At 40.9% G+C, this 25,318-nt stretch overlaps 1 protein-coding gene across 1 annotated transcript; it reads right to left on the bottom strand.

Moving 5' to 3' along the window:
- Positions 1-595: 595 nt before the first annotated feature.
- Positions 596-21,582, bottom strand: ret (ret proto-oncogene receptor tyrosine kinase). The gene is made up of 20 exons (XM_086045980.1): positions 21,342-21,582; positions 12,081-12,326; positions 11,589-11,882; positions 10,327-10,565; positions 10,051-10,246; positions 9,770-9,969; positions 8,541-8,823; positions 8,210-8,332; positions 7,975-8,085; positions 7,726-7,839; positions 6,523-6,767; positions 6,286-6,433; positions 5,078-5,185; positions 4,788-5,002; positions 4,591-4,713; positions 4,445-4,515; positions 3,754-3,891; positions 3,532-3,631; positions 2,299-2,446; positions 596-1,503 (listed from the first exon to the last, which is right to left on the bottom strand). Exons 1-20 carry the CDS (start codon positions 21,415-21,417, stop codon positions 1,346-1,348), a joined length of 3,336 nt encoding a protein of 1,111 aa, XP_085902106.1. The 5' UTR covers positions 21,418-21,582; the 3' UTR covers positions 596-1,345.
- Positions 21,583-25,318: the final 3,736 nt, after the last annotated feature.

Raw genomic sequence — 25,318 nt, 5'->3', positions numbered from 1 at the left:
ACCGCTTGACTATTGAGAGGGTTGTGACATCACTGCATCACAGTGTCATTCATTGTAGACTAGAGGCTCTTCGGCCGCCCCTGAGGGACATCTACATGACCTGTTGCCTCAGAAGAGCTTGAAGCAATCACAGGTGACAACACCCACCCTGCCCACCACCTCTTTAAACTGTTGTCCTCTGGCAGTCTCAACCGGTCCGTAAGGACCAGAACAAACAGACTCAGAGACAGCTTCTTCCCACAGGCCATCACTGCACTGAACTCCCAATAAGACAAACACTAATTCCTATTTCTGGTACTTTGCACATTCACACATCCCTGACTCAGATAGATTGATTCTATTCTATTCTATTCTATTCTATTCTATTGGGTCACTGATAGTGTATAGGTGCATTCGCCTGGCTTCTGTGCAGGCCATGTGTTTTCAGTTTCCATTTAGTGAATGTGATTGTGAGAGTGTGCCTGATGAATGACTGGCGATCAATCCAGGATGTAGTCTGCCTTTTCTGCCTCTCTGATTAGCGGTTTAAACCAATCATATATTTTCAGTACAAAATATTCAGGATTTTTCTGTTTCACAAAAAATGGGGTGGAGATATTGTACACGTGTATTGTTTATTAACTGTAACATAATCAAAGTAAAACAGCAATGATAGCGCTCATTACTTTACATACTTTTTCCCCTTGACGTTTGCTTTTACACTGAGTGAAAAAATGAAATTCTGTCCAACACTGAAAATATCAACAATTTGCAGTAAGTCATCAAACAAAGTAGCACTAATTTTCTGACATTTTTCACATAATAAAAAAATAAAAATAAAAGTAAGGAGTCTGTTTGGAAATGTTTTTGAAACATCATGTGGGTAGAACAGAAAGCTAGTCTTTGGACATAGTACGGAGCGCAGTTCTCCAAAGTAGAAACTTTACATTTTTTGTCCACGCAGTTCCAGCTGTCTACAGCAGATGATGGTAAAGGTGTCCCCTTTAATTCCTGGGCTGGAACATTATCTTCACAGTAGCACATGAATATTTGGAGGCTATTGTCGAAGCGGCACAGGCACTTAAAAGACATTGACACTGACATACAATCTGGTACAACAGTCATGCAGTGATACAACGTGGCCAACATGACTGTGAGGTAATAATGAACATACATAAGAGCTGAATGAAACATGGCCTACTTTGATCCAGCTAGTTTCGCAGCAAAAAAGACCCCAGTTTTTATACCCGTGCAACAGAAATAAAAGGGAACCAACTTTAGCATCAGGTTGTATATATACAGTCTTATAGAAATATACACATCTACCAACACATCTTTTCTACAATGTGGATTTGTCTTGTCACATCTAGCTATCAAGCTTGTCCACGGTTTTTGCGGGTGAAGGCAAAGCCATCCAGTTTGCATAAACACTATCATTGGCATATCTTGTAAAGACTGGATTAGTGGCATCATGTCTGTTGAGCGGTACCGGGCTCTTCTCGGGCCAGTTCGGGTATGACATGCCTAAAAATGAGAACACATCATTTTTCTGCACTCAGTGAAAAATAAGCAGCGTGCAGACAGCAAGGCTTTTAAGTCAAACTCTGCAGTGGCCGGAGGGCTGGATGGGGATTAAAGTTGACAGATAATGCCATTTATGGCTTTGTCACCGTTATCAATGGTAGGTCTTTGTCGTGTATCAAGGCATCAGTTAATATTGCATTAGCAACCTGTACATTCTGTTTATAGTAAAATCACCAAAGAGTTGCACTCAAAAGCCTTACTGTTTCTCCATTCAGTATTATGGAATCATGATCGATTAATAGCTACACATGGAAAAAGTGAGGAAAATTTAAGACAATCTGAAATTCAAACAACAAGTAGTGATTGATTCAACGAGGACCTGTTTCAAATGTCACCGGTTTCCATCAGTGCCAACAAAGGGGGACATCATGAGCCCCAAAAAGTTAAAAAAAAAACAAAAAAACGTACAAATAAAATGTTAATGAAGGGGGAATTGTGTTGTATAAATTAAAATGATGAGTGCGGTCAGTATTTACAAATGTAGATTATTTTTGGGGGGGTCAGCTTTCCTGTACATTAGAAGCAGGTCCAAATAAAACAGAATGCAAGACAACAGATAGTATTGTATTTCACTGAGCCTCTCATTTACGATGAAATGGTCAGGAATAATCAGCTAAAGGCATGCCCAGATCACAGTCACACACACTTGACTATAGAAAGCCAAACGTAACTTGCTAAAACAGAGAGCCTGCTTGCCCTGTTTCTAAAATCTAGTAAATGCATGGGAAATTCTACCATAGAGCTTGTTTTCAATCCATGTGGAGGGGAGGGTTCGAGGGATAGGGGCGTTATTACAGTCCACAAGTGGTGTGTCCTCTTCAGAGAGCGCGTCATCGTACAGCAGCGCGTCAGCAGGCGTGGACGCAGCCAGGTCCAGGTAATCCTGACAAAAGCAGATCAATGTGTGATTAGGCTCATTATGTGGGACGGGCTGAGTTTTTCTTTCTTTTCTAATCTCCGTGCATTAACACACTTCTTTGTTTGATTAAGCTACAACACTGTTTGAACAAGAGGGAATCTAGGTGCAGTGTTTTAAATGCATCCTTGCCAAGGCCACATGTTTTTGCTTCTCCAAAAGTAATTTTAGGTTTTAAAGGCTATAGATCAGACAACTGAAGCATGCATTTTACAGTACAATGGACCAAAAGCTTCACTGCAATGCAATTCTATACCAACAGTATCCATGTGCCGTTTTCTTTAAAACGTCAGCTTGCAATATTGTTTTCCTACTACATTCATGTATTTAGTTTTACTTGCATAAGTGATGTAATTGTATCCAAATGTGAATGGAAAAAGAAAAATAAACACTGTCATTTCTCACTCTACAATCTGGAAGTATTTGCTGTGTTTATTTGGTAAAGAATGACCCCAGTAATACAGACAAGGAATCATTTCTTTCCTTTCAATATTATAACGCAAGAAATCTTAAGTAGAAATGGACACAACCTAACTGCATGGCAGTTGAACCACATGAGCAGCCAATCAGTGAAGAAAAGTAGTTCTAATAATGGAAAAAGTCACTGTGAAATAAAACAATTACAAATTATTTGTGCCCTTTAAAGCGGAAGTCAACCCAAACATGTTTTTTTAAGAATATGTTCTATGCAGGCCCACTAGTTGAAACACAACATTCTGATTGATATTGTGTGTTGTGGAATATGAGTTAAGTAACAAAATCCACATGTTTAACGACCAATCATGGCTCAGCTTCAGAAAACAGATGAGCCGTGATTGGTCGTTATCTGAGGCCTGAGTAGTTGTGATGTCATTTTCAGTCGACAGAAGTGACAAAATGGCCGCCCCCGGAGATGGCTAAAAACGGGTGGATTTTGCTGCTTAACTCGTATTTCATATTAATCATATTGCCTTGTTTCAATTAGTGGGCCTGCATAGAACATATTCTTGAAAAAAATATGTCTGTCTTGACTTCCTTTTTAAGGAGATTTGATTGGTAATGCTTCACCATACCCGACTTTTAACCATCATCTTTTCCAGTTCTTTGCTGATGTCGGAGAATGTTGGCCTCTTGTCTGATTCTTGTTTCCAGCATCGGCCCATGAGGTTATACCTGCAGAGGAACGTTTTTTTGCAGTTGCTTGCGTAAATATTATTTGATTTTCCAAGCATTGTGTGCATTGTGTGGTGCATTGCACTTGTAGATGTTGCAATCTAACAAAGCGGAGAGCTCACATTTCCTCGGAGCAGTTCTCCGGTCTCTCCATCCTGTAGCCAGTCTTCAACAGGTTAAAGAGGCGTTCAGGTGCAATCCCCGGGTATGGATTACCTCCTAATGTCACAATTTCCCATAAGAGCACACCGAAGGACCAGCTGGAAGAAAGAGGAAACATTCCAGTCAACACCATTCAATGTAATATCTTAAACGGGGACGTCAACCCAAACATATTTTTTTCAAGAATATGTTCTATGCAGGCCCATTAGTTGAACGAAGGCATTCTAATAAATATTGCGTTTGTGGAATAATCCACCCGTTTTTAGCCATCTCCGGGGGCGGCCATTTTGTCATTTCTGTCGACTGTAAATGACATCACAACTACTCAGGCCTCAGGTAATGACCAATCACGGCTCAGCTTCAGAAAACAGGTCAGCCGTGATTGGTCGTTACCGGAGCACTGAGCAGTTGTGATGTCATTTTCAGTCAAAAGAAGTTACAAAATAGCCGCCCACTGAGATGGCTAAAAAAGGGTGGATTTTGATGCTTAACTCATATTCCACAAACACAATATTAATCAGAATGTTTCAACTAGTGGACCTGCTGGGAACATATTCTTAAAAAAAAAAGTGTTTGGGTTGATATCCCCTTTAAATAATGAAGCATCCAGAGTTATTTCATTGAAGACTTCCAAATGACGACTGTACTCACACGTCACTTTGTGTCGTGTAAATATGATCAAACAGGGACTCTATCGCCATCCATTTAACAGGTATTCGACCCTTCAAAAAAGATACCATGAGATTTTCATATGCATTCAAAGATTACGGGGAAATGTATGTTCTTTCAGTCTCCACCTTGCTCCTCTTAACATAAGAGTCCTCCTCATACACATCTCTGGAGAGGCCAAAGTCTGAGATTTTCATCTTCCTTCCCTCTGCTACGAGCACATTTCGTGCTGCAAGGTCCCTGTGAACAAGCTGTTCGACAAAAAAACTCAGAAAGCATAATCACATTATATCATGAAGATACACATAAGAAAAAACAAACAAACCTTCATTTCAGCTAAATACTGCATGCCTCTGGAGATCTGCCACGCAAAGGAGATCAGGTCACCCATAGTGAGCGCCCTGTCGTCTGGGTTCTCCAAATAGCTGGAGTTTCGGTTGGCGTCCATTCCCATGAAGCTCGGGCCAACTTTCCGGCTCTCGCGAAGGAAGTTGCGAAGTGACCCAAACTTGGCATATTCGACGATCAGGTATAATGGACCTATTCAGAGAAAAACAGTCTTCACTCTCCGTGCACAACACCGGCGGTCCTTGAGGCGCTCTGCTGAGGTCCTACCATCCTGGCTGCATGCTCCGTACATCTTTATGACGTGAGGATGGTTAACTTGCTTGAGTAAAGTGAATTCTGACAGCAGGTCCCGTAGCTCACTATGGGAGGCGTTTTCTATCGTGGAGAAGAACATTGATTTTATATGAAGAAAACAACAGCTCAAAGCATATCTTAACATAGACACGCTGCACTGTAAAATTGTTTTTGCTGTTTTTACGGTAAAACGCCAGCAGCTGTGGTGTGCCGAAAAGCTACCGTTAAATTACGGAAACACATTTTCAACATTTTTCGGTACATAATGTACTGGTTATTTTACTCTTGATAAGTTTACTTAATTCTAGATTTTACAGTTTAAAAAAAAGGTTTAAATGCTTTTAAAAAACAATGTTTTACCTGAACATTTACATTAAACAAATATTATTTCTATGGTAAATGGTAAATGCGCTGTCACTTGTCTAGCATTTTTCGACCTTCGGTACTCAAAACGCTTGATACCCTGTACCTCATTTACCTACTGATGATGTATCATCAGGAGTAACTGGGGGTTCGGCATCTTGCTCGAGGATACTTCGACATGGTCACAATGGATTGAACCCACAACCTCTGGGTTGGGACACTCTGCCACTGAGCTATGCCACCCCGATGCGCCATGCCGCCCCGACGGATGGTAAAATACAGGCAGCTATTGTTACCGAACCTACCATTAAATTACAAGACATTTTCTACACTTACGATACAATTTTTTTTTTTCACAGAAATAAGTATTTTCTACGCATTACTACAGTAAAAATGTAAGTTTTGTATTATTTCTTGATTTACGGTAATTAAAAGTATTTACTACGGTGACATACAAATTTAGATTTTATGGCTTTGGAATGTTGCTATTTGACAGTTTTTTACTGTAATTTCTACACATTTTTTTTTACAATGTGGCCACAACATTAGCTACACATACAAATCCATTTCCCCACTCATGTATCATAGTTATATGAAGTAACACAAAAAATAGGAACATTTGAAAACAACGTTAGGTAAATAATGAAAGACTGATTGCCTATGGGTGTGATGTGACTGGAACGCGTGACCTGAAAAACTACAATAGATAATCGAAAATTGATGGCTGGAAATCTGTGTGTGGCGCTACCTAATGAAATGCCTGAATCATTTAGCATATAATCATTTAATTGCATTTGCTGTGGTTTGATCGTTCTTACCTTTCAGCATTTTCACAGCCACAGTCGTGTAACCCGCTTTTCCTTTCAACCTGAATGCTGTTGCTTTGACAACTTTTCCGAACTCTCCCTCTCCCAAAGTTTTGCCAAGCACGAGGTTCTTACGAGGGAATTCCCATTTGGGATCCTCCTGTCGAAAGAAAATAAACATGACCTTCCACATGATAACGTATCTCAAAAGGTCACACATCAAAATGTGTGGCGCGAGAAGCAGCTCACAGGTATTTTAAAGGTGTCGGTCTCGATGGATTCCTGCGAGCCTCTTCGTAGGTTGTTAGCAGGGAAACTGATGGGGTAGGCCTGGGCTGGCCGGCGGAAAGTCATCTCAGCGGACGCTATTGGGGGCTTGGGTGAGTTCTTGTGGTAGCGGTGGATGAAGTATGAAGAAAGGAGGATGGAAACGATGAAGGAGAGGAGCAGAACCGTGGCGATGACGGTCTTACACATGTCGTCGCAGAGACCCTCTGGGGGGGGACAGTAAAAATGTGGGATTAGTACTGATATGAAGAAGGATCTCATAATGATGTCCTGCAACTCCTGCACAGAATCTAAAGGGAATGAGAAGCAAGTTGGCTGTGTTTACACCCACAACGGCACAGACGCTTGTTTCTAACTGCGCTTGCCTGTGAAAATACCAAGGGAAAGCCCCACCCATGCGCAAAGTTGGACTGCGCTTTGTGCTAGACTTCCGCCGGGCACAAATATAGAGCCCTGAATGTGTGTATCCGACAACAGAAAGCGCTGGCTCTTGCCCGTAGCAATTGTACTGCTGTCAGTGTCAGCCAACGAGGATGTAGTGGTGAGTAATACAAGGATGTGAGCTTTAAAGTGGAAGTCAACCCAAACATATTCTTTTTTCAAGAATATGTTCTATACAAGCCAACTAATTGAAACAAGCAATTCTGATAAATATTCATGGAATATAGCAAAATCCAACTGTTTTTAGCTATCTCTGGGGGCGGCCATTTTGTCACTTCTGTCGACTGAAAATGACATCACAGTTGCTCAGGGCTCAGGTAACGACCAATCACAGCTCAGCTTCAGAAAACAGGTCAGCTGTGATTGGGCGTTAGCTGAGCCCTGAGCAGTTGAGATGTTACTTTCAGTCGACAGATGTGACAAAATGGCCGCCCCCGGATATGGCTAAAAACGAGTGGATTTTGCTATATTTCATAAATGTAATATTTATCAGAATGCTGTGTTTCAACTAGTGGGCCTGCTCGGAACATATTCTTGAAAAAAATGTGTTTAGGTTGATTTCTCTTTTAAAGCGCTCAAAATTGTAAACTATATTGAATGTTGCTGAATGTTCTTATCAATTACGATAAAAGCATTGAGAAGAGTCACTTTACTCCGTTTTCAGCATTCGTGAGGAATTTCTTCTCTCAATTTCCAAAGAAGATGTCATGTGACAAAACTCACCTTCAATATCATCTATTTCACAGAAGCATCTCTCCGTCAAGCAGTAACAGGTCCCGTGGCCAGCCTGGATGCCGTTCCTCAGGCCCAGTTCATGACCTCCGGTGACAGTTTCCTCTTCACGGACATGCACGTGCACACAAAGAGAAAACATGCACCGAGACACACACGCACGCACGCAGTCAACATTATGAAAGCAACAGTCGGAATAAGCCATGACTCTTCAAAAAAATGGATGATATCAGAACTTACTTGTACAGTCTTGCGGGCATATTGCTATATCTTTGCTTTCAATTGCATCGCAAAAGCTATCTGGACACGTGCGCAGGTCTGGGGAGCAGGTCGAGTAGTTTTCCGCAATTCCTGGAATAATAATAATATTTTAGATTTAAATAGAATAGTGTGTTGAAACTCCCGTGTTTAGCTCCCTGTGAACAATCTATCTTACTACGTTTTTTTTGAATGAGTGTATATTTTTTTTAATGACCTTTTTTAGTGCCTTGCCTCCAGTGGCATCTCCCTGTAGTTGCCCCCAGGCCTCTGGTGGACTCACAGTCTCCTCGACGTCTGTTTTCTGCACAGGGCAGGAACTGCCGATTGTCCTGGTTAACTATATAAGCATAAAACATACTGCACTAAATACACGGGGGAAGAGAAGAATAACATACAAAATCTACAGCACTTCATTCTATACAATGGAAAAAAAGCAGGACTGAGATGAAATGACGTGCTGATTAAAGCCTGCTTTGGTTCAGCTCAAGAACTGACTTGGCAAATGTCAGCATTGCATTGAGTATAAGCATTTGCTGTTATTCCACCTTCGGTATCCAGAATGATTTGGATGTGAGCGCTGGCTTCCGTCGGTGTGTGCGCCGCCTGAGCGACAACAATGTACTGCAGATCCCGGCACTCGGCTCTTCGCAGAGGCTCAGTGTCGTTCACGTAGAGGAGTCCCCACATTTCATCAGGTGCCTGGGCGATACTTATGGCTGCATAGCAGGACAGCTCGTCAGCAGAGATGTTCTTATCAGGAACCTTGAGCTGGTATGTGACACTGAAGCCATCAAACTGCTGGCAGTTTTCCACGCAGACTCTGCCAACCTGAGAAGGGGTGAAAGGGGATTTGAGGTCACTTTGGTTTTGGACTGGGGACCAGTCCACGGAAAACCCGGAAAGTAGCTTGCATAGGCTCGAGCTCACCAGCATTGCTCGTGATGATAAGATGTACAGTAAATGGGTGGATGGATAGCGTTTTGTTATTGAATCAGCAGAGGGCAGGCTTGACAAGAAGGAAAGATCTGTCACTTATAAACCTCTGTCACTCAAGCGTCCACAAAGCAGGTGGCATGCTGTTTTTCAGGTAACGCAGAGGCAGATTTTAGACTTTATTGTTTCCCACTAAACCAAATAGCGTTTTTGGATTCACCACAATTGTTGTACTAAGCAATTTTAATGTCTTATTTGTTGAGGTAGACTTTTATGGATCACATTTCGCAAATAGGCTTAATGGAGTGTGGCTTTTGTTGTGAGGGTCAGCAATCAGACATCTCTAACCGAAAGTCAGATTCTGTCACGACAGTCATACATGCGCCATGTCAGTTGTCACATACAAAACAACAATGTTTATAAAATGGTGTACTGCCAATGTTAAGATTACAATTAAAAAAAAAATGTTTGCTCAGATGAGCCAATGAAATCATTGAGCGCTTGCTTTAACAATCTCCTCTTCAACTTAATTTAGTCTAGTCATAACATTTTGTTCTCTGAGAAACCACGAGCGTTGGACACCTTTGTTGACAAAATATTTGATTGATCAGAGTTGAATAAAAACTGGAAAAAACAGGTCGCAGGAACAATCCATCACCATGCCTCAGAGATTAGTCCGAGGTAGTGCATCCATCGAAATAACGCTAATTCTCAAACAAAATTAAAAACGCGTCACAATTTTGTCAAAACAGGTTGGCCTTGTGTCTCAACACACGCCCATGCTGAGCAAACGGATGAAGTCTGAATCTGCCCGCATATACTGGTCGTTGAATTTGAGTACCTGAGCATAAATCGAAGCTCTTCGCGTGAGCGTGAAGACATGCGTGATGTTCTCAAAGCGGATTTGGACCGGCAAGATGGCGACGTTGAAGTGAAGCAGCGCAGTTGCATTAGGACCAGGGTAGGTGGTGTCATTGACCAAATAGTCCAGCTGCACGCTGCGATTCTCTGTCACAAGCAAGTTCCTCTTAAGGATCACACCTAAAAGAGAGGCACAACAGGTTTTCTTCTCAAACATCTATTCTTCAAAAAAAATGAGGTTCATTTGATGGGATTACTTACGATAGTTAAAAACGGTTTCTCTGATGCCGTTACGAGCAGATTTCTTTTCACTGAAGCTGCTTTCCACATCAAATGTTTCTCTTGTCCAGGGGTCAGTGTTGAGCAAGGTCTCAACATACTTATTGTGACTCTGGTCTGTGGAATACATGGAGGTCAAGTCCCTGTCAAAAACTGACAACGTGCCGTGAGTACCACCCTGGAAAGAGACATATGAGATGAATCAGCATTTCGTCGCTAAATATCATTTCAGATCCAATCTTCCGTTTGCTTTCTTACATTAGTCCGATTAAATCTGATGACGATATCTGCCGTGTCACTTCCGTTCACATAGGGTGCGTTATCGTCCTCGTCATTGACAAAAACATCCAGAGGGGTGTCCAGCGTGGTGATGGCGGCCTCTGTACTAACTGTGCAAACCAGCAGGAGTCTGTAACGTTCGCTTTCTTCTCGGTCTAAAGGAGCAGTCACAACCATTTCTGAAGTGTTCTGACTCACAGCGAAGGGTGCAGGCGTCTCTATGAGAACAAAAGCAAATATACACCACTCTTTAGACTACGACGGGGAAGATGTGCTCCCGAGTCCATTAGTGTGTTTCAAGATGTAGTCTAAATAAGGGGTCACCAAGAATTGATTCGTTTTGAATTGCTAAAAATACAAACGATGAAGTTCCATGATTTTTGTTGTTGTTGTTTTTACTGAGGTTTTGGGTTTTTGCTATGGCATCAATATTGCTTTAGAGGTAATTATATTATAATTTTGGTTGTGTGCCAAGAATTCCGATTGGTAGAAATAAAGTGTCGCTTATTGTGATATTTGTATCCTACCTTGTTAAATCAAAGTTTGACGATTATTAACATTAACATGATCAGTGTTAATCAAGTATTAATAATACCATACTATTAAAGGTATTTTGAGCAAATATGCCATTTTAGAAGCGTGTGTCAAACTGGTAGCCCTCTACATGAATCAATATCCAACAAGTAGCTCTCAGTTTCAAAAAGATTGTTGACCTCTGATCTATATCGCAAACGTCAGCGTCAAGATGGTATGAGCTCGGTCTTAGCAACAATGTGACATGTAACGTGCCGTAAAAGTTATTAAACGTTATTAAAAGAGGGAAACTATTTAGTTTGCAGATATTTTTTTTCCTGTTGTGCCAAGTTATCAAAATGGTCATTGTGTATGACTGAGGTAAAAATTCAATTTTACATTTTGGTTTTACTAACTGTAGGAAGTTAAAGGAGGTGAATCGGTACTTATACTTTTAATAGTCTTTTTTTTTTACTGAAATACTGTATCCGTACTTCTTCTTAAGTGCAAAGCCTTCTGTGACAAATGGTGCCAGAAGTTGGATGCTGGGGTCATCTACAGTGCGTTTCTATTGTGAGCTAAACAGAACTGTGAATGGCCCTAACACTTTAGCCAGTGCTAAAAAGGTAAACGTCTCGGGTCAGCACAAAAAAAAAAGCAGTGCCTGTGAGGATAACTATCATTGTCCTCTCTGAGGTACAATTTGGTACTTTTTGTCCGTCTCGAACCTGATTCCACACTGTAAGAGATGTTGTAGTCGGGGCACACGTTGAGTCTCGTGAGTCGTCGCAGCTGCATTACGGCCCCGGGGAATCTGTTCTCCGTGATGTGTGGCTTGGAGGTGTCTCGGTGTGGGAAGCATAGCTCTTTCATATCCGTTTCCGCACATTGCGGCATCGTGGCATTAACAAAGTCCAGGACGATCCGAGCGTTATTTCTAGTGAAGCACCAGGACTTCTTGGTCAACTTAGGTAGCACCATAACATAGAGGGACAACATCTTCACGGTCCATGAAGGTTTATCTGATAAGATGCAGAGAGAGAGAAGGAGAAAAAAACGGAGGCATTTTAATCTCAAACAGACGTCTTCCTGACGATGGAACTCCTTTATCAGTATGGGAAGAGTGTAAGCAATCTAATTGAATCCCATTGAAGAGGATACCTGACAGCGTCACTACAACCGACTCCTACATGGACGTGAAATGCTTGTACGCCACTCACATTCAAAGGCAAAGTCATTCTCGTCCAGGGTTTTGTTCAAGGACAGCACTCCGGTGTTGATGTCCATGTTGAACCAGGAGCTGTAGGCAGGCCGCTGCGGCGATCTCGACCAGCACAGGTAGAAGTGTGGCTTCTCAGACTCGTTGTCCAGCATGGCGTGGACCTGGAGGACCCAACTGCCTGCTGTCTGGCCAACATAAATGCTCTCCTTGTACTCATTCTGAGGGAAGTACAATCCTTTAGCCCCTGGTTAAACACACACAACAATGCTCTGTTTAGAAGACAAGAGTGACATGATACACATATGCAGTAAATATACAGTCTAGTGTGTATGTAACACACACACACACACACACACACACCCACACACACACACACACACCCACACATTAGGAGCCTTCACTCAGAAGTCACACATTCCCCCCTCCTTCTCCTCTATTCAGTTAGCGGAAATTGAAAGGAGGGCTCAAATGACACTTAAGCAGCTCTTTTAATGAATTTCTCATGTGATCGATAATCATGTGGTTTCCGATCGTCCTTGTATTCACCTTGAGAAGTTTAATTACGCCAGATCACATGATTCAGGGTAGAAATGAATCATTGCCTATACCACAGGAAGGGGGTGGTGTATGTGCTTGTAAGGCTAATCCATAAGGAGCTGCAGCACACGAGCTATAGGTTTTACAGGAAAATTGAGATGCGGGTGTTCGTCCTGTAATTACATCCCTGCTATGATCCCCTTTGACGACAGTGGGCGACCATTTAGGGAGCGCGCTAATGTCATTAGCAGACAACAAAACTAGATTTTCTATTTCTGTTGGTGCAATTCAGGCCTCAGCTCTGGTTTCAGACATTGATTTAATTTCACAGGACTTGGATGACAGGGGGCTGGATTGATGGATAAAATGTTCCTTCCTGAAAGATTGTGATTCACTCAGGGTGGCTGCAATCATTTTTGTTGAAAGTGTTCCTGCAGGAAACAAAACCAAGCCAAAACAAAACAAAACAAAAAAAAAGCAGCGCTTCTCTTTCCTCCTGTGGAACGAGTTATAATAATTTGATTTTATGAATCTAGATAATGTTTACAGCCAAGGTAGAAGATAAATGTATGGTCAATGTATGATGAAAATTCTAACCACTACCAAACAAGTACATACTAAGACATGTGCCAACTAAAATAAGTTTGTTTTTTCCCTCCCAACATTTTGTTTGCAGTGAATGTCAGATTTTAGTGATGATACTATTAATTAATTGAAATGTTTCACCATTATGCTCAAAGGTAGGTAACCTGAGACAAAATTATTTTGAGAAACTGTGAAAAATACAATCTTAAATTTGTTGTCTGATTAATTAAAAAATGGGGGTGTTTTTCACGTTTCTGTCTTTCACTAGGATTTTTTTTGTATATACTTAATTGGAATTTGGCAAGGGTACTTGCTGTTGCGGGCAATGTTGGGGAAAGATGCAGTACCGAAAAAGGCTGGCCTCTAATTATACCTATTATAACCTTTAGAGGGCACTACTATCTTGGTAAGCGAGACCCATGCTTGTCACAGTGGAGAGCGGTAAATGATTCACATAAATCAGGAAACAAATGACAATAATGACTTTCAATGATTTATCTCTAGACATGTGAAAAAAACAAAAATATCATATTAGATAGAACCATCGGCTCTTCAGATAAGCAAGCAGAAAGGCCCAGTTGCCAACCAGATTGGAGCAAAACAAAACATATTCATGAGAGCAAAAGTTGGCTTGGAGCCACCGTGGCTATGCAGCACAACTTGTCCATATCAGTCAAAATTCAATTTCTCTCCATCACCGAAGCCAATGGAAAGCAATTACGTAATCAGACTTAATTGAATGGCTCCAGCTAACCTCTTAGGGCAAATAATATCTTTGGTTTGGAAAATCATGATGACTTACCCCAGAAATGATACAAAAGTGACATTTCAGTTCCACAGACCGTGTCGGATTTATAGTACATAACACAGCAAATAATGCTCTTCCAAGAATTGGAATATCACAGCAAATTATATCTGGAATGGCATTAGCCTGTTAGCAAATGTTACCTTGATAAACTGAACCTTTACAACCATCAAACAGTAATAAAAGCTGACGCCGAGCTGCACCTGCCACACTCGTAATCTCTTCAAAAGTAGGAGTGTGTAATTTTGCAGACAGACACTGTTTGAACAAGAGGTCTCTTGCATCCGCCATGTTTACAAGAGCTATTTTCTACCACCGAGTGGATGCGAAAAACACTCGAAAACAGCCACGATGACGGCACACTCTTTCCTTGACCTTGTTGCGATGCCAGGCGGTAATAACGACCCGTGTGTCCATTTTGCATCGTATATTATCTGTGGAAGGACAAAGGGGACAGAGCCTCATCACAATATCTATGCAGCACAAACCAAAGTGTGTCTAGAGGTGCTTAGTCGGGGGCTGCTTGGGTGGGACGCCCTTTCTGTTGTCCTAGACAAAGACGGGAACTCAATTAGCTCAATGCGCGCTCGGACTGATAGATTTACCAGCAATGAGCTCATGCGCTTGCTAATGCTCACAACACAAACTGTGGATATCTCAAGGAAATAATACCGAGAGCCACACAGACAGCAAGCTGCGTCGCCGATACGGTACATGTTATTCAACCTCTCTTCACTACACTCTTGCTTGGGTGATGAAAGCACAGGGGCCTCTGTTTGCCAAGGTCAACACGCTCTGCATGTGTCCTTGGAAACGACTCATTGGAAAGGCAGCAGAGCAATCAATAACCATACTAATCAACAGTGATGCTGATTGTTTTCTCCTGATGAGGCAGACATGGAGCTGAAGGCAGCACGTGTCAAATCATCCCACGACACACATAATTGACCAGCTCATGCAAGCGTTATTCGTCCGAGAGCATGGCCACGGCAATATAAAGCCTAATCATTTGAAGCTTCATACACATCAAACCTGTGCTATTACAATCCGTTATACAGTTCAATAAAATAAACATCACAATCAGCAAAATAATCAGCTATCATACGATTTGTTATTAAGCAACAGTTATGGGACTTGTTCACTGCCAGGATTCAATTCGCTAAAATGTTCCATGTTGAGATATAATTCCACTTCTAAAAGCCATTATTGATCATAACGTTTTAAAGTGTCTCCTACACCAGTATGCAACATTGTTTCATCATATCACACTAAAAGACTTGTATCGAATAAAGATCATGCTTTCAAAGCAATAAGGTGTTAGTAGGAAATAAAACAATTTCCTGTGTCAAGGGCAGCATTACGATATATCTGATCACTTTCCAGCAAAAGCTAATCAGGCACTTTGCTCAGTTTACTGTGCTGCATACCTTAACATAATAATCTATTACACCATAATGTAATCCAATTAGTTTAAAGAGAATAGAAGAGCACAAGATCCAATGTACCTTGTTCATCAGTCATCAACAAATCTAATAGAACATCTCCTTAGAGATTAGATGCAAGTACAAATTAAGTTTTAAGAACCCCCAGGGGCCAGTGGGAAGAATCACGTGACGTAAACTCCGAGTCATTATCCTGCTTTAAGAATACATCTCATCACAGCAGCAGTGATGAAGCAATCGGCTTCACTCAAATGTACACAGCAGCAGATGATGCTAAAAAGATATTACAGATAATAATGACAACAATTTCACTTCTAATTTTACATATGAAATACTGTGCAAACTCATAGGGTCGCTTTCTTTTTTTTTTTTTTAACAAGCCTTGACTCGTGTCACAATAGAGATCTTACAGTTATCAAAAGTGAAAAAAAAAAGTGTTTTTGTTATTGTTTATTTGTTTGTTAGGAAGTAGGCCACTTGCTGGTTTAAACAAACAGTCCATGATCATTCTCCGGGTTGGATAGTTCCACTGATGCCACAGTGATTAAAACGTTGAAAATAATCCCTGCATCCATACCTTTATCTGGCTGGTCACCAAAATTGGTCACCCCTGTAAACATTTTTGGATAACCTGCTGACAAACTGTAAAATGACTGATAAAACAACAAAGCTCATTTTTACACAGTTGTGTGTTGCATATTGGATCCTTTGACAAACACTTAATTCCAATTGCCTCCGTCATAGGAACCTATTTATGGTAAATACATATCAACACCACATATTTAACAATTCGATTAATTCAATTCATGACAATGTCTTTGTTTGATAATTGTTTGATTTTAAACTTTAAGAGCTTTAACAGTGCTACTTTGGATTCCTCCTCAGTTCTACCTCTGTTCACTTCTGCCTCATCCTCTACACTGAATCTTGAATATGGGCCACATGTGGGAACAAAGAAATGGAATTTGCGTTATGGGAGCTGGAGGTGCGGATCCTACAGCACAATTGGAACGAAAGCTCTCAAGGTTTCTGGCACTGGCTGGTGGAAAATTAATTCCCAAGTAAAGTGAAGGCTTGAACAAATGGTCAAAGGATAGGCAAGTCACAAATCCAGAAATTAAGATTTATGAGCCCATCCATCTCATTCATTTCTGAGGTTAGGGGTTGAAATCCGGGCTCCAGTATTACTGTGTGGAGTTTGCATGCTCTCCAAGTACTCGTCTCACACATTCCCAAAACATGTTTCTTATATTATTTGAAGACTCTAAATCAGCGATGGGTAACTTAAATGCTAGAGGGGGGGCTGCCATTTTTCATCAGTGCTACTGGAGTGCCATGTAGGACCACGTATTTCCTAACCAAATGTGTGACAAAAATACTATTTTAAATATGGACAAAATGTGCATATGTGCAAAATATATGCTCTTAATTTTTTCAAAGCATGTATAAAAGATCCCGATCCTAACACAACAGCAAAGGAATTGAAGCAAACAACAAAATAACCATATACAGTAAAAAAAAAAATTCCAATGAAAAGAACTCTCTTGCATAAAAATTACCATTCAAGGATGGTGCAAAACTGCTGAAGATTTTACGCGCAAGAACTCATATTATACATTAGTTTCCACACAAAAATCAACTCACTCAAAAATTTTAATATAATTGACGTACTGTTTACCCTGCATATGATTCCAAATCCACAAAAAATGAGAATGCCGACTCCCGATTATATTATAGAGCAGTAAAAGACCCAGTGTAAGCGCAACTAAGACATGTCTGCCATCTAGCGATGATTGTTGATATTACAACCTAAAACTACATTCAACCTCTGCCTAGTCACAGCTGGGCACCCATTGATTTGCATATTGATTTTTTTCTTTGTTTTCCTTTTCAATGTTAATACTTGATATTTTGGGATTTTCTCAAAAATGTCCAGGATTTTCCTCTACATTTGAAAAAATCTATTTCAAAAAGTGCTGTTGTTTTTTTTAATTAATCAATGGCCCAGTTGCCTAAATAGTTTTTGGGCTCTATATGTGTCCTGTGATTGGCAGGCACCACTTCAGGGTGTGTACGCTGCCTCTTGTCCTTAATGGGCTGGGACAGGCTCCAGCTCACCCGTGACCCCAGTGAGGTTAAGCAGTATGAAAAATGGATTGATGGATGTGCATGGGGAACGCTGAATCCAACATGGTCAGCAGTGCACTAATGAAAAAAGAATTTACTATTATTCCTCCCATCTGGATGTACCGTCGTCACACACCCAATGAGGACAGAAGGGCCCTTCTTTGTTTCACCCACAGTTGTAAATACTATGTCAAACACGGTGGGTAACGCTAGGGAACTGGAGAATAACTTGTCAGGACCTATGTGAAACAAAAGGGCCAAATTCCCAAAGGGCAAGATTTCAATCACCGTCTCCTTGTCCTTTCATCGCAGCCAATTAAATCCTAACCATGCATGAGGAGGAGGCTTGACCCATAACTGACTAAAGGATCATGCAGAGAGCTGGGGAAGCCTTCATGCAGTTATACCTCCCAGTAGTGTTTTATTATCATCAGAGCCTGAAGAAAACCTAGAATGAGAATAGAAAGAAGTATTTTTAAAACCATCAAACAACTAAATTTGCTAACAAAAAGAAGCTCTCGGAGCATCATCGCCTGAGCAAAACATTAACAACCCAATAAACAAATAAATGCAGTACCTGCATGTATAATTAGAAGGAACACGTGCTGATAAAAAATATAAAAGAGACAGTCTTCACCAAATAACTTCTAGCATCATGTTTTCAAATTGTATTAAAAGAAGCATAGTGACAACAAGAGAGACAAATAGACAAGATTTATGACGCTTCCATGTCGGCAACACAAAACAGAAGCTTTATGAAATGATGTAACGTAATAAGGAGCTAAATCAAATAGCAGCGTGCACCAAATGAGATTTATTGGTTTGGTGTTGCTAAAAGAGAAAGATGCGGATGAAAACGATGGAGATTTGAGAGACGTTGTGGTTGTGGCCTCCTCCGGGATGGACAAGACATGGCTGGAGGTTACAACTTGGTTAAGGTTACCAAAAGGCAAAGAGGGTCAAAGGTACGGAAACACGGTCACGGTGGAAGATAAACGGCTCGATGCTTTCATGTGAAAACATCTGCGGCTCTCCTCTCGGAAGAGATGGATTACGGTGGACTGTCCGCTACTAAAAGGTTTCAGAAAAAGCCTGTCGTTGGGTTTGTGTGTCTACAGCAAAGCTTGCAACTGATTCTTGGCCTTCATCTATTATAAGTCGAGAAAACCATTAAGACTAATCTTTAGCTGCTTACAATTTTAAGAAAGTCCTTTAGGCAGCGAAACTGCTTTCCAACTATAACAATTTTTAGATTTTTGACCTTCCTTCGCATTACCTAAAAGTGTAGGCTGAGGCTACTATTAGCCACTGAGCGTTAATTGCCCATTTCCTCAGATTCATTACCTCAGCAAGAAACACTTCACCAATCGGTAACGCACAAACTAGAGTGGGGAGGATGGGACCTGCCACTGAATGCATTAGAGAAATGTTTAAAACATTAAAGACCCACAAATAAGGTGCGCTCAATTTACTTTTCCTCTTACATCATTAGTGAATTAAACATACGCAGCATAAGGTCGACCTGCACAGTTTATTTAGATTCAATACAAAATATTTTCGCCCAAAATATTAATGCCCAATAAAAGCCGAGCATTATTAACTTTGCAAATTCAGAATTGTTAATACAACTCTTATATTCTCTCTCTCTCTCTTTCTCTCTTTCTCTCTCTCTCTCTCTCTCTCTCTCTCTCTCTCTCTATATATATATATATATATATATATATATATATATATATATATATTATAAAAACCTATAGGTGGATTAATGTACATTACATCAAGTCAGCGTCACGTCATTGTCATTAAGGGGTCGAGGGAACTATGAAATCAAATCAATGTGATGCGTCATTTCGGCAACTGATAACAAAGTGAGCGGTGTGTTCAGACAATATTTTCCCAAAGAAAACAAATAAGCGGTGTTTGCCCGGAGATGTGAGCAGCTGCTGCACACCTGCCTGCTGCTCACCTCCTTTCCTCTTTCACCCCGCATAGCTCTTTTGTTGCTACAATCAGCCAGGTGAGGAGATAATATGGGGTGTATTTCAGCACCCACCTAATTGCCATCACACTCGTCATTTTCTCAGTCAAACCAAAGCAACGGCCACCATTACAAGAAATGGCGTCCAATACAAAATGCATATAAAACCAATCTGGAGCGACATGCAAATGTGGCCAATGCGCAGGATGTGTGATGTAAACAAACATCAATCAGCCTTTGTGTGCCCTGAGAACTCCATAAAGCTGTTGTCAACATGACAAATAATCTGAGGACATTACATACAACCAGGTCACTATAAAAATGATCAGGAATCATTTTAACAACACTTGCAAGAAGAAAGGTTCTCTCGGGTGATTGCTTTTACTGGTCACTCCACCTTTGCAGAAATGAAAGAGCACGGACAATTCAGACGAGCATGACTGTCTCATCTTAATCGAAAAGACCTATATGATGGAAGTGCTCTATTTTTGCTTGAAAAGACTACATTGGAGGCTCCTTAGAAAATCACCAATTCCACACAATAGTCTCCATCTGGTCAGGCGTTCCATCTAACACTGTAGTGATCAAAGTAGGACACCTGGCTCTTACACTTACACATAATATTAAAACAATGGAGTTGATCTTTTTTTTTTTTTTAAATCTATGACAGCTTCCATTTATGACAATACTTTTTCCCAAATGTCTGAGTGTGTTTGTGGGTGTTTTTGACCATTCAACTTGAACTACAGTTCCGAATGTTGGCCCGCCTGACAATCTCCGTATCCCAAAAATGACACCAAACTCTTCCAAGCATGCTTGGGTGAACCTTGTTTTGTGCACTGGGGCACAGTCACGGGGAAATACGCCTTCCCCAAACTGAAAGCACTTGTCCAAAATGTCTGACTCGAGATTCCGAGTGAACTAAGGGCGCACGCCCAACCCCCGAGTGAGTTACACATTAAACCCTTAAGATGTTCACTTCAGTACTATTGTCCACAGAATATTCTTTGCAGCCCCACAGAGATGTCCACGCTCCTGAGCTATGAGCCCCACTTTAAATATAGACCGCTTCGGACGACCGTGTTGCTACAGTTGGGCTGTGGGATTGTGAATGGGATTATGATATTATGATATATTGCTGTATTCACTCGACCGTTACACCAACATGCCATAACTCACATATCAGATACACACCATATCTATGCCGCTTCACACACTGAGGATAGTTTGGGCTCAGAAAAAAACAACTACTGTACCACAAACTATATTAAAGATGAAACTATATTTTGTTTTTAGATGGTTCATTGATTGATTGATTGATTGGACCTTTTATTTTAAACACGAAGAAAAAAAAAAGAAAAAAAAAACATAAAAATATACAATATACGATCACCATCCTGAAATCTACTGTCAAAAAAGGATCAGGAAGTAATCCAATTCCTTTACCACTTTCGATTGTGAGCAAGAAGTGCAATCCAAATTACTTCCACACATAGAACCCCAAAACACATAGCCCCCCGCCACCTTGCCCGCTTCAACCCTATACACTATCCACATTTAATTTGGGTTGTAAGGTTTATTTTGTACTATAAGTGCACTTTTAAACAAAATGTTACATGTTACTGTGCACGAGGTGAAGAGCGCAACACATTTGAATGTCAGATGAAGTCTCACACAAGAGAAATAAATCTGTTTTACTTTTTCAAATAATGCCCCCCCCCTCGCAGCAATAAACTTTTTCCATCTTGTAAAAAAAAAAAGAAATGTAGTGATGCTGCTTCTTACCTCTCAGCAGCATCCACAGCAGCAGCAGCAGGAGCGAAGCGCCGTTTCCCCGTGAGAATCCACAACTTGACCCCATCTTCGCCAACCATAAGTGAAAGTTGATGTATGCAAATGCGATGAAACACACTCGACGGAACTATAAGAGGCGACAATGAAAAAAAAAAGGAGTGCGCGTGTCCCGTGCGGCCGCCACTCCGAGTCGTCCGCGTCCCGAGGATCGTGCGGTGCGGTTCGGTGCGGTGCGTGCGGGCTCCAAGTGGCTGCTGGAGCTGCTGGGCGGACCGGCTGCGCGGGGCGTTGGGGGTGGGGAGGGCGCTTCGTGCGCTGGTGGTGGGGGGGGGGGGGGCGCAACTCACTGCTTCATTGCCCACGCTGCTTCCGCAGCAGCAGGCGGCAAAGCAGCTACAGGAAATTTAAGAGCAGAATTTAACAGCGGGTCAGTCATCTCATTAACACGCGACAGGGAGGTAATAATGAACAATAACCATTACAGGCGTAATAGTTATTATTAAAGGTGCACTCAAATTGTGACAAGGGTTATGACTATTAAAATTTTGCAGCCATTTACTTATTTTTGTTTTATTTTCGTACCTATACTTTCGTAGCTGCTGCTATTATAATCAGATATTTAATTCAATGGGTATATAAAACTTGTGAAAAATTGAATATGTAGATTGATTGACCACAACGTGCTCAATCTAATAAAACCCAGAAGAATCTTGATCAACGATTCCCAGTTTATGATTTCCAGCATTGTCACATGCAGGTCTGTTGCTCCTCCCTGTTCAATTTAGCGTTCAGTAGAAAAGCTGAAGTCACTTGGGGCCCTCAAAGGTCAGGCTTCTCCACACTTGGTGGATTCGGTGTCATTTTGTTGGCCTGTTAGGTCACTGCATTCTGTTGACTGCCTTTTACTTAATGTCCCTCACACAATATTAAAAACTAAAGGCAATCAAGCCTGACGTGAAATGCACTTCCTTTTGTGATAAGAGCTGCTTCTTCAGTGGAAAAGCAGATAAAAACACATTTGTTTGCGCATTTAATTGAGTAACAGATTATTATTTTTTTCTTTAATTGTATGTGTTTCTATAAACACATCCATTTTATGTATCGCTTATCCGCATTTGGGGCACAGGTGAACTCGCAATAGCAGACTCTAATGAGATCCCGTACAAGAGCTACCTAAAAAAAAGTCAGCCTTCATGAGTCAAATTAACATGATTTACAATATATTTTCAGAGAGGTTTTAATTCATATTTTTTAAAGTGTTATTCTAACGTAACCAAGTACCATAATCTTAAAGTAACTTGATTACTTCCCGTTACTTTTGGATTACTCCAATACCAAATAGGATAATAAAAACAAAACAAACTAAATGCCGATACAAATAAGTGTTAAGTTTCTTCTGTTTTCTGTTTTAGGATTAATTGAACAACAACAACATTTTGTATTTACCTTTTGTGATTTATTTATTTTTGTGCTGCGGGTTGTTTTCATTTAAAGACGGGGTCTTCGATCTTGTTCCTCGAGGGCCGCTGCCCTTCCTGTTTTTCCGTCTCTCCCTGATGCGACACACCTGATTCATGATTCAAATGATGAGGATCCTTATCCAGCTTTTGCAGACCTTGCTGATTATCTGATCATTTGAAGCAGGTGTGATGCAGCAGGGAGAGATGGGAAAACAGGCAGGACAGCAGCCCTCGTGGAACAGGATTGAAGACCCCTGTTGTAGAACATCTTCAAAAAAGACTGTAAGTTTTATAGCTGCAAAGGAGACATGTGCCATGCTTTCTTCTTTTTTCATGTCCAGTCTTCAACCGATTGGGCATGAGAAAGCTCAGGTCGGAAGGACAGCGGCCCTCGTGGAACAGGATTGAAGACCCCTGATTTAAAGTAATACCGTATACTTTGACAGACCGGCATAGAAACAAATAAGCAATATTCAAAAATGCAAGGGAGCATCTGCGGCTGGACAGCAACCAATTCAGAGTGTACCCCGTCTCTTGGCCAAAGTCAGCTGGAATAGGCTGCAGCACACATGTGACTCTTATGGGGTACAGAGAATAGATGATGGACTGCTTTCATCTTGGCGCAATGGGAGACAGTGACACCCAAAGTGTTTTACTTATGTCCAGTCTACTCTGTAACTTACTTTTGGTTGCAGTCCATGCAAGAAGGTATTAGGTACAAGGTATTCCGTTTTAGGCAGTTTTAAAGGCTACATTGTCTCATTTGCGAGCACGTTGTCACATATTAGGCAGAGCGTGTTTGGTACGTGAGAATCCTCTTTAGCAATAAACCAATACTTTAAGTAAGACTACTGATATTGTCTCTTAAAGATACTATTCTACAATTTATTATTTTTTCAATTAATAAATGATCAGGTTTGCAACATAATTTGGGTTGGAAATGAGAAGGATGCGCTTTTTCAAGCTATTTTCGTTGCTCACAAACGTTGGTGATTTTGAAGTGGTTTTCTTATTAATATTTAAGAAAATCAACACACAAATAAGTTTTGTTCCAATTGGGATGCTGTTCTTCTTAATTTAATATGCAAAACAGCTTTCCTTTGATTGGTTAGTTCCTGATATGTGAGTGCCCTGCGGCCACTATGCCTCTTCATTGTGTTGGCTTTGTTGAAATTCATACCTGCTCTCTGACCATGTCGATCAAAATGAAGCATTAATAGTAAAATCTTTTTGATGCATACTTGTATTGTATGGCAGAGGTATAAGCGGTGATAACACTGCGGCCCGTCATGGAAATAACAACTTGTTAAATGCTGCCTTTAGGTTTGGTGAGAAACGTTGTGGGACCTTTTCCTGCTCAGGAGGGGGTGTGCGTGTGTGTGTGTGAGTGTGAATGCTCCGTTAAAGTGTGTGACTGGATAGTGCGGAGTGATGCATTGCTGCTGCCTTAGGGCAGGACACCAGTCAGTCACACAGCGTTTACTTTGCAAGCAATGTCTACATGCAGCAAAAACACTCACTGGACTGCATGTCAAAACCTCTCAAGCGATTCACTTACATTCAATAGTCCTTTATTGTTTATGGTTAAGTTCATCAAATGGTAGAAAACATGGAAGTGACAACTAATACAGAAACAAAACTGTGCATTTGGAATCATTTGGACCTACAGAGCTCATCCGTTTTTTTAATACGTATATTTACAGCAAACAGGAGGACAAATATACATCCTGTTCTCTCTACCAAGGGACGTAAAAGAGCATTATGTGACATAGGAGTCAGAGAAGGATCCATTAGAACATTGGATCTGGGGTAAAGTTTCCACATGACAGACTATAGCAGTCTTGAGACATATGCATAACAAGAATCAATAGGAGCAAGGGAGTGCGGTAGCTCAGACATGCTTAATCAAACCACATAGTCTCCAAGACACATCTTCTTTAACACTGGTATGGCATCACATTTGGAGGCATCTTATTTCAAGACTTACTCTATAAAAACACAAAACTTCATACTTTGTGTATGCTCCATTATCAATTCATAGTGACATACTAGGTGTGCTTGATTTTGTAATTCTTCAAGTGCAGCTTCATCCTCATTCCCCAAAAAGTTCTTTCAACTTAAACCTGGATGAAACTGTATTCACCTTGACTTTCTTCCCAATCAGAACAATTGACAATGTAATGCATTTGCAATGCTGGCAGAGTAGTTTAGGAAAAGGCTAATGGGCTTGAGTCTTAGTCAAGAACCCAGCATGCGCCTTCTGGGAATGGACCAACCAGCAGAGCCACGTCATCATATTTATTATTAAAAAGTGTGTACACATCACCAAAAATGATGCTGGGAGACATTTATCTGTGCAAGCGCAGTACTTCCCTTCAAACATTCAACTAGGAAGAACTTCAAGAGGGAAGTCAGCGCAAACATTTTTTTCCAAGAATATGTTCTATGGAAGCCGACTAGTTGAAACACGGCATTCTGATTAATTTTGCGTTTGTGGAATAAGTGTTA

The sequence above is a fragment of the Filicampus tigris genome, chromosome 11 (assembly GCF_054856515.1).
Source record: "Filicampus tigris isolate MCC_2025a chromosome 11, RoL_Ftig_1.0, whole genome shotgun sequence".
NCBI classification, from domain to species: Eukaryota; Metazoa; Chordata; class Actinopteri; order Syngnathiformes; family Syngnathidae; genus Filicampus; species Filicampus tigris.
This window is presented reverse-complemented; position numbering and strand designations above follow the sequence as displayed.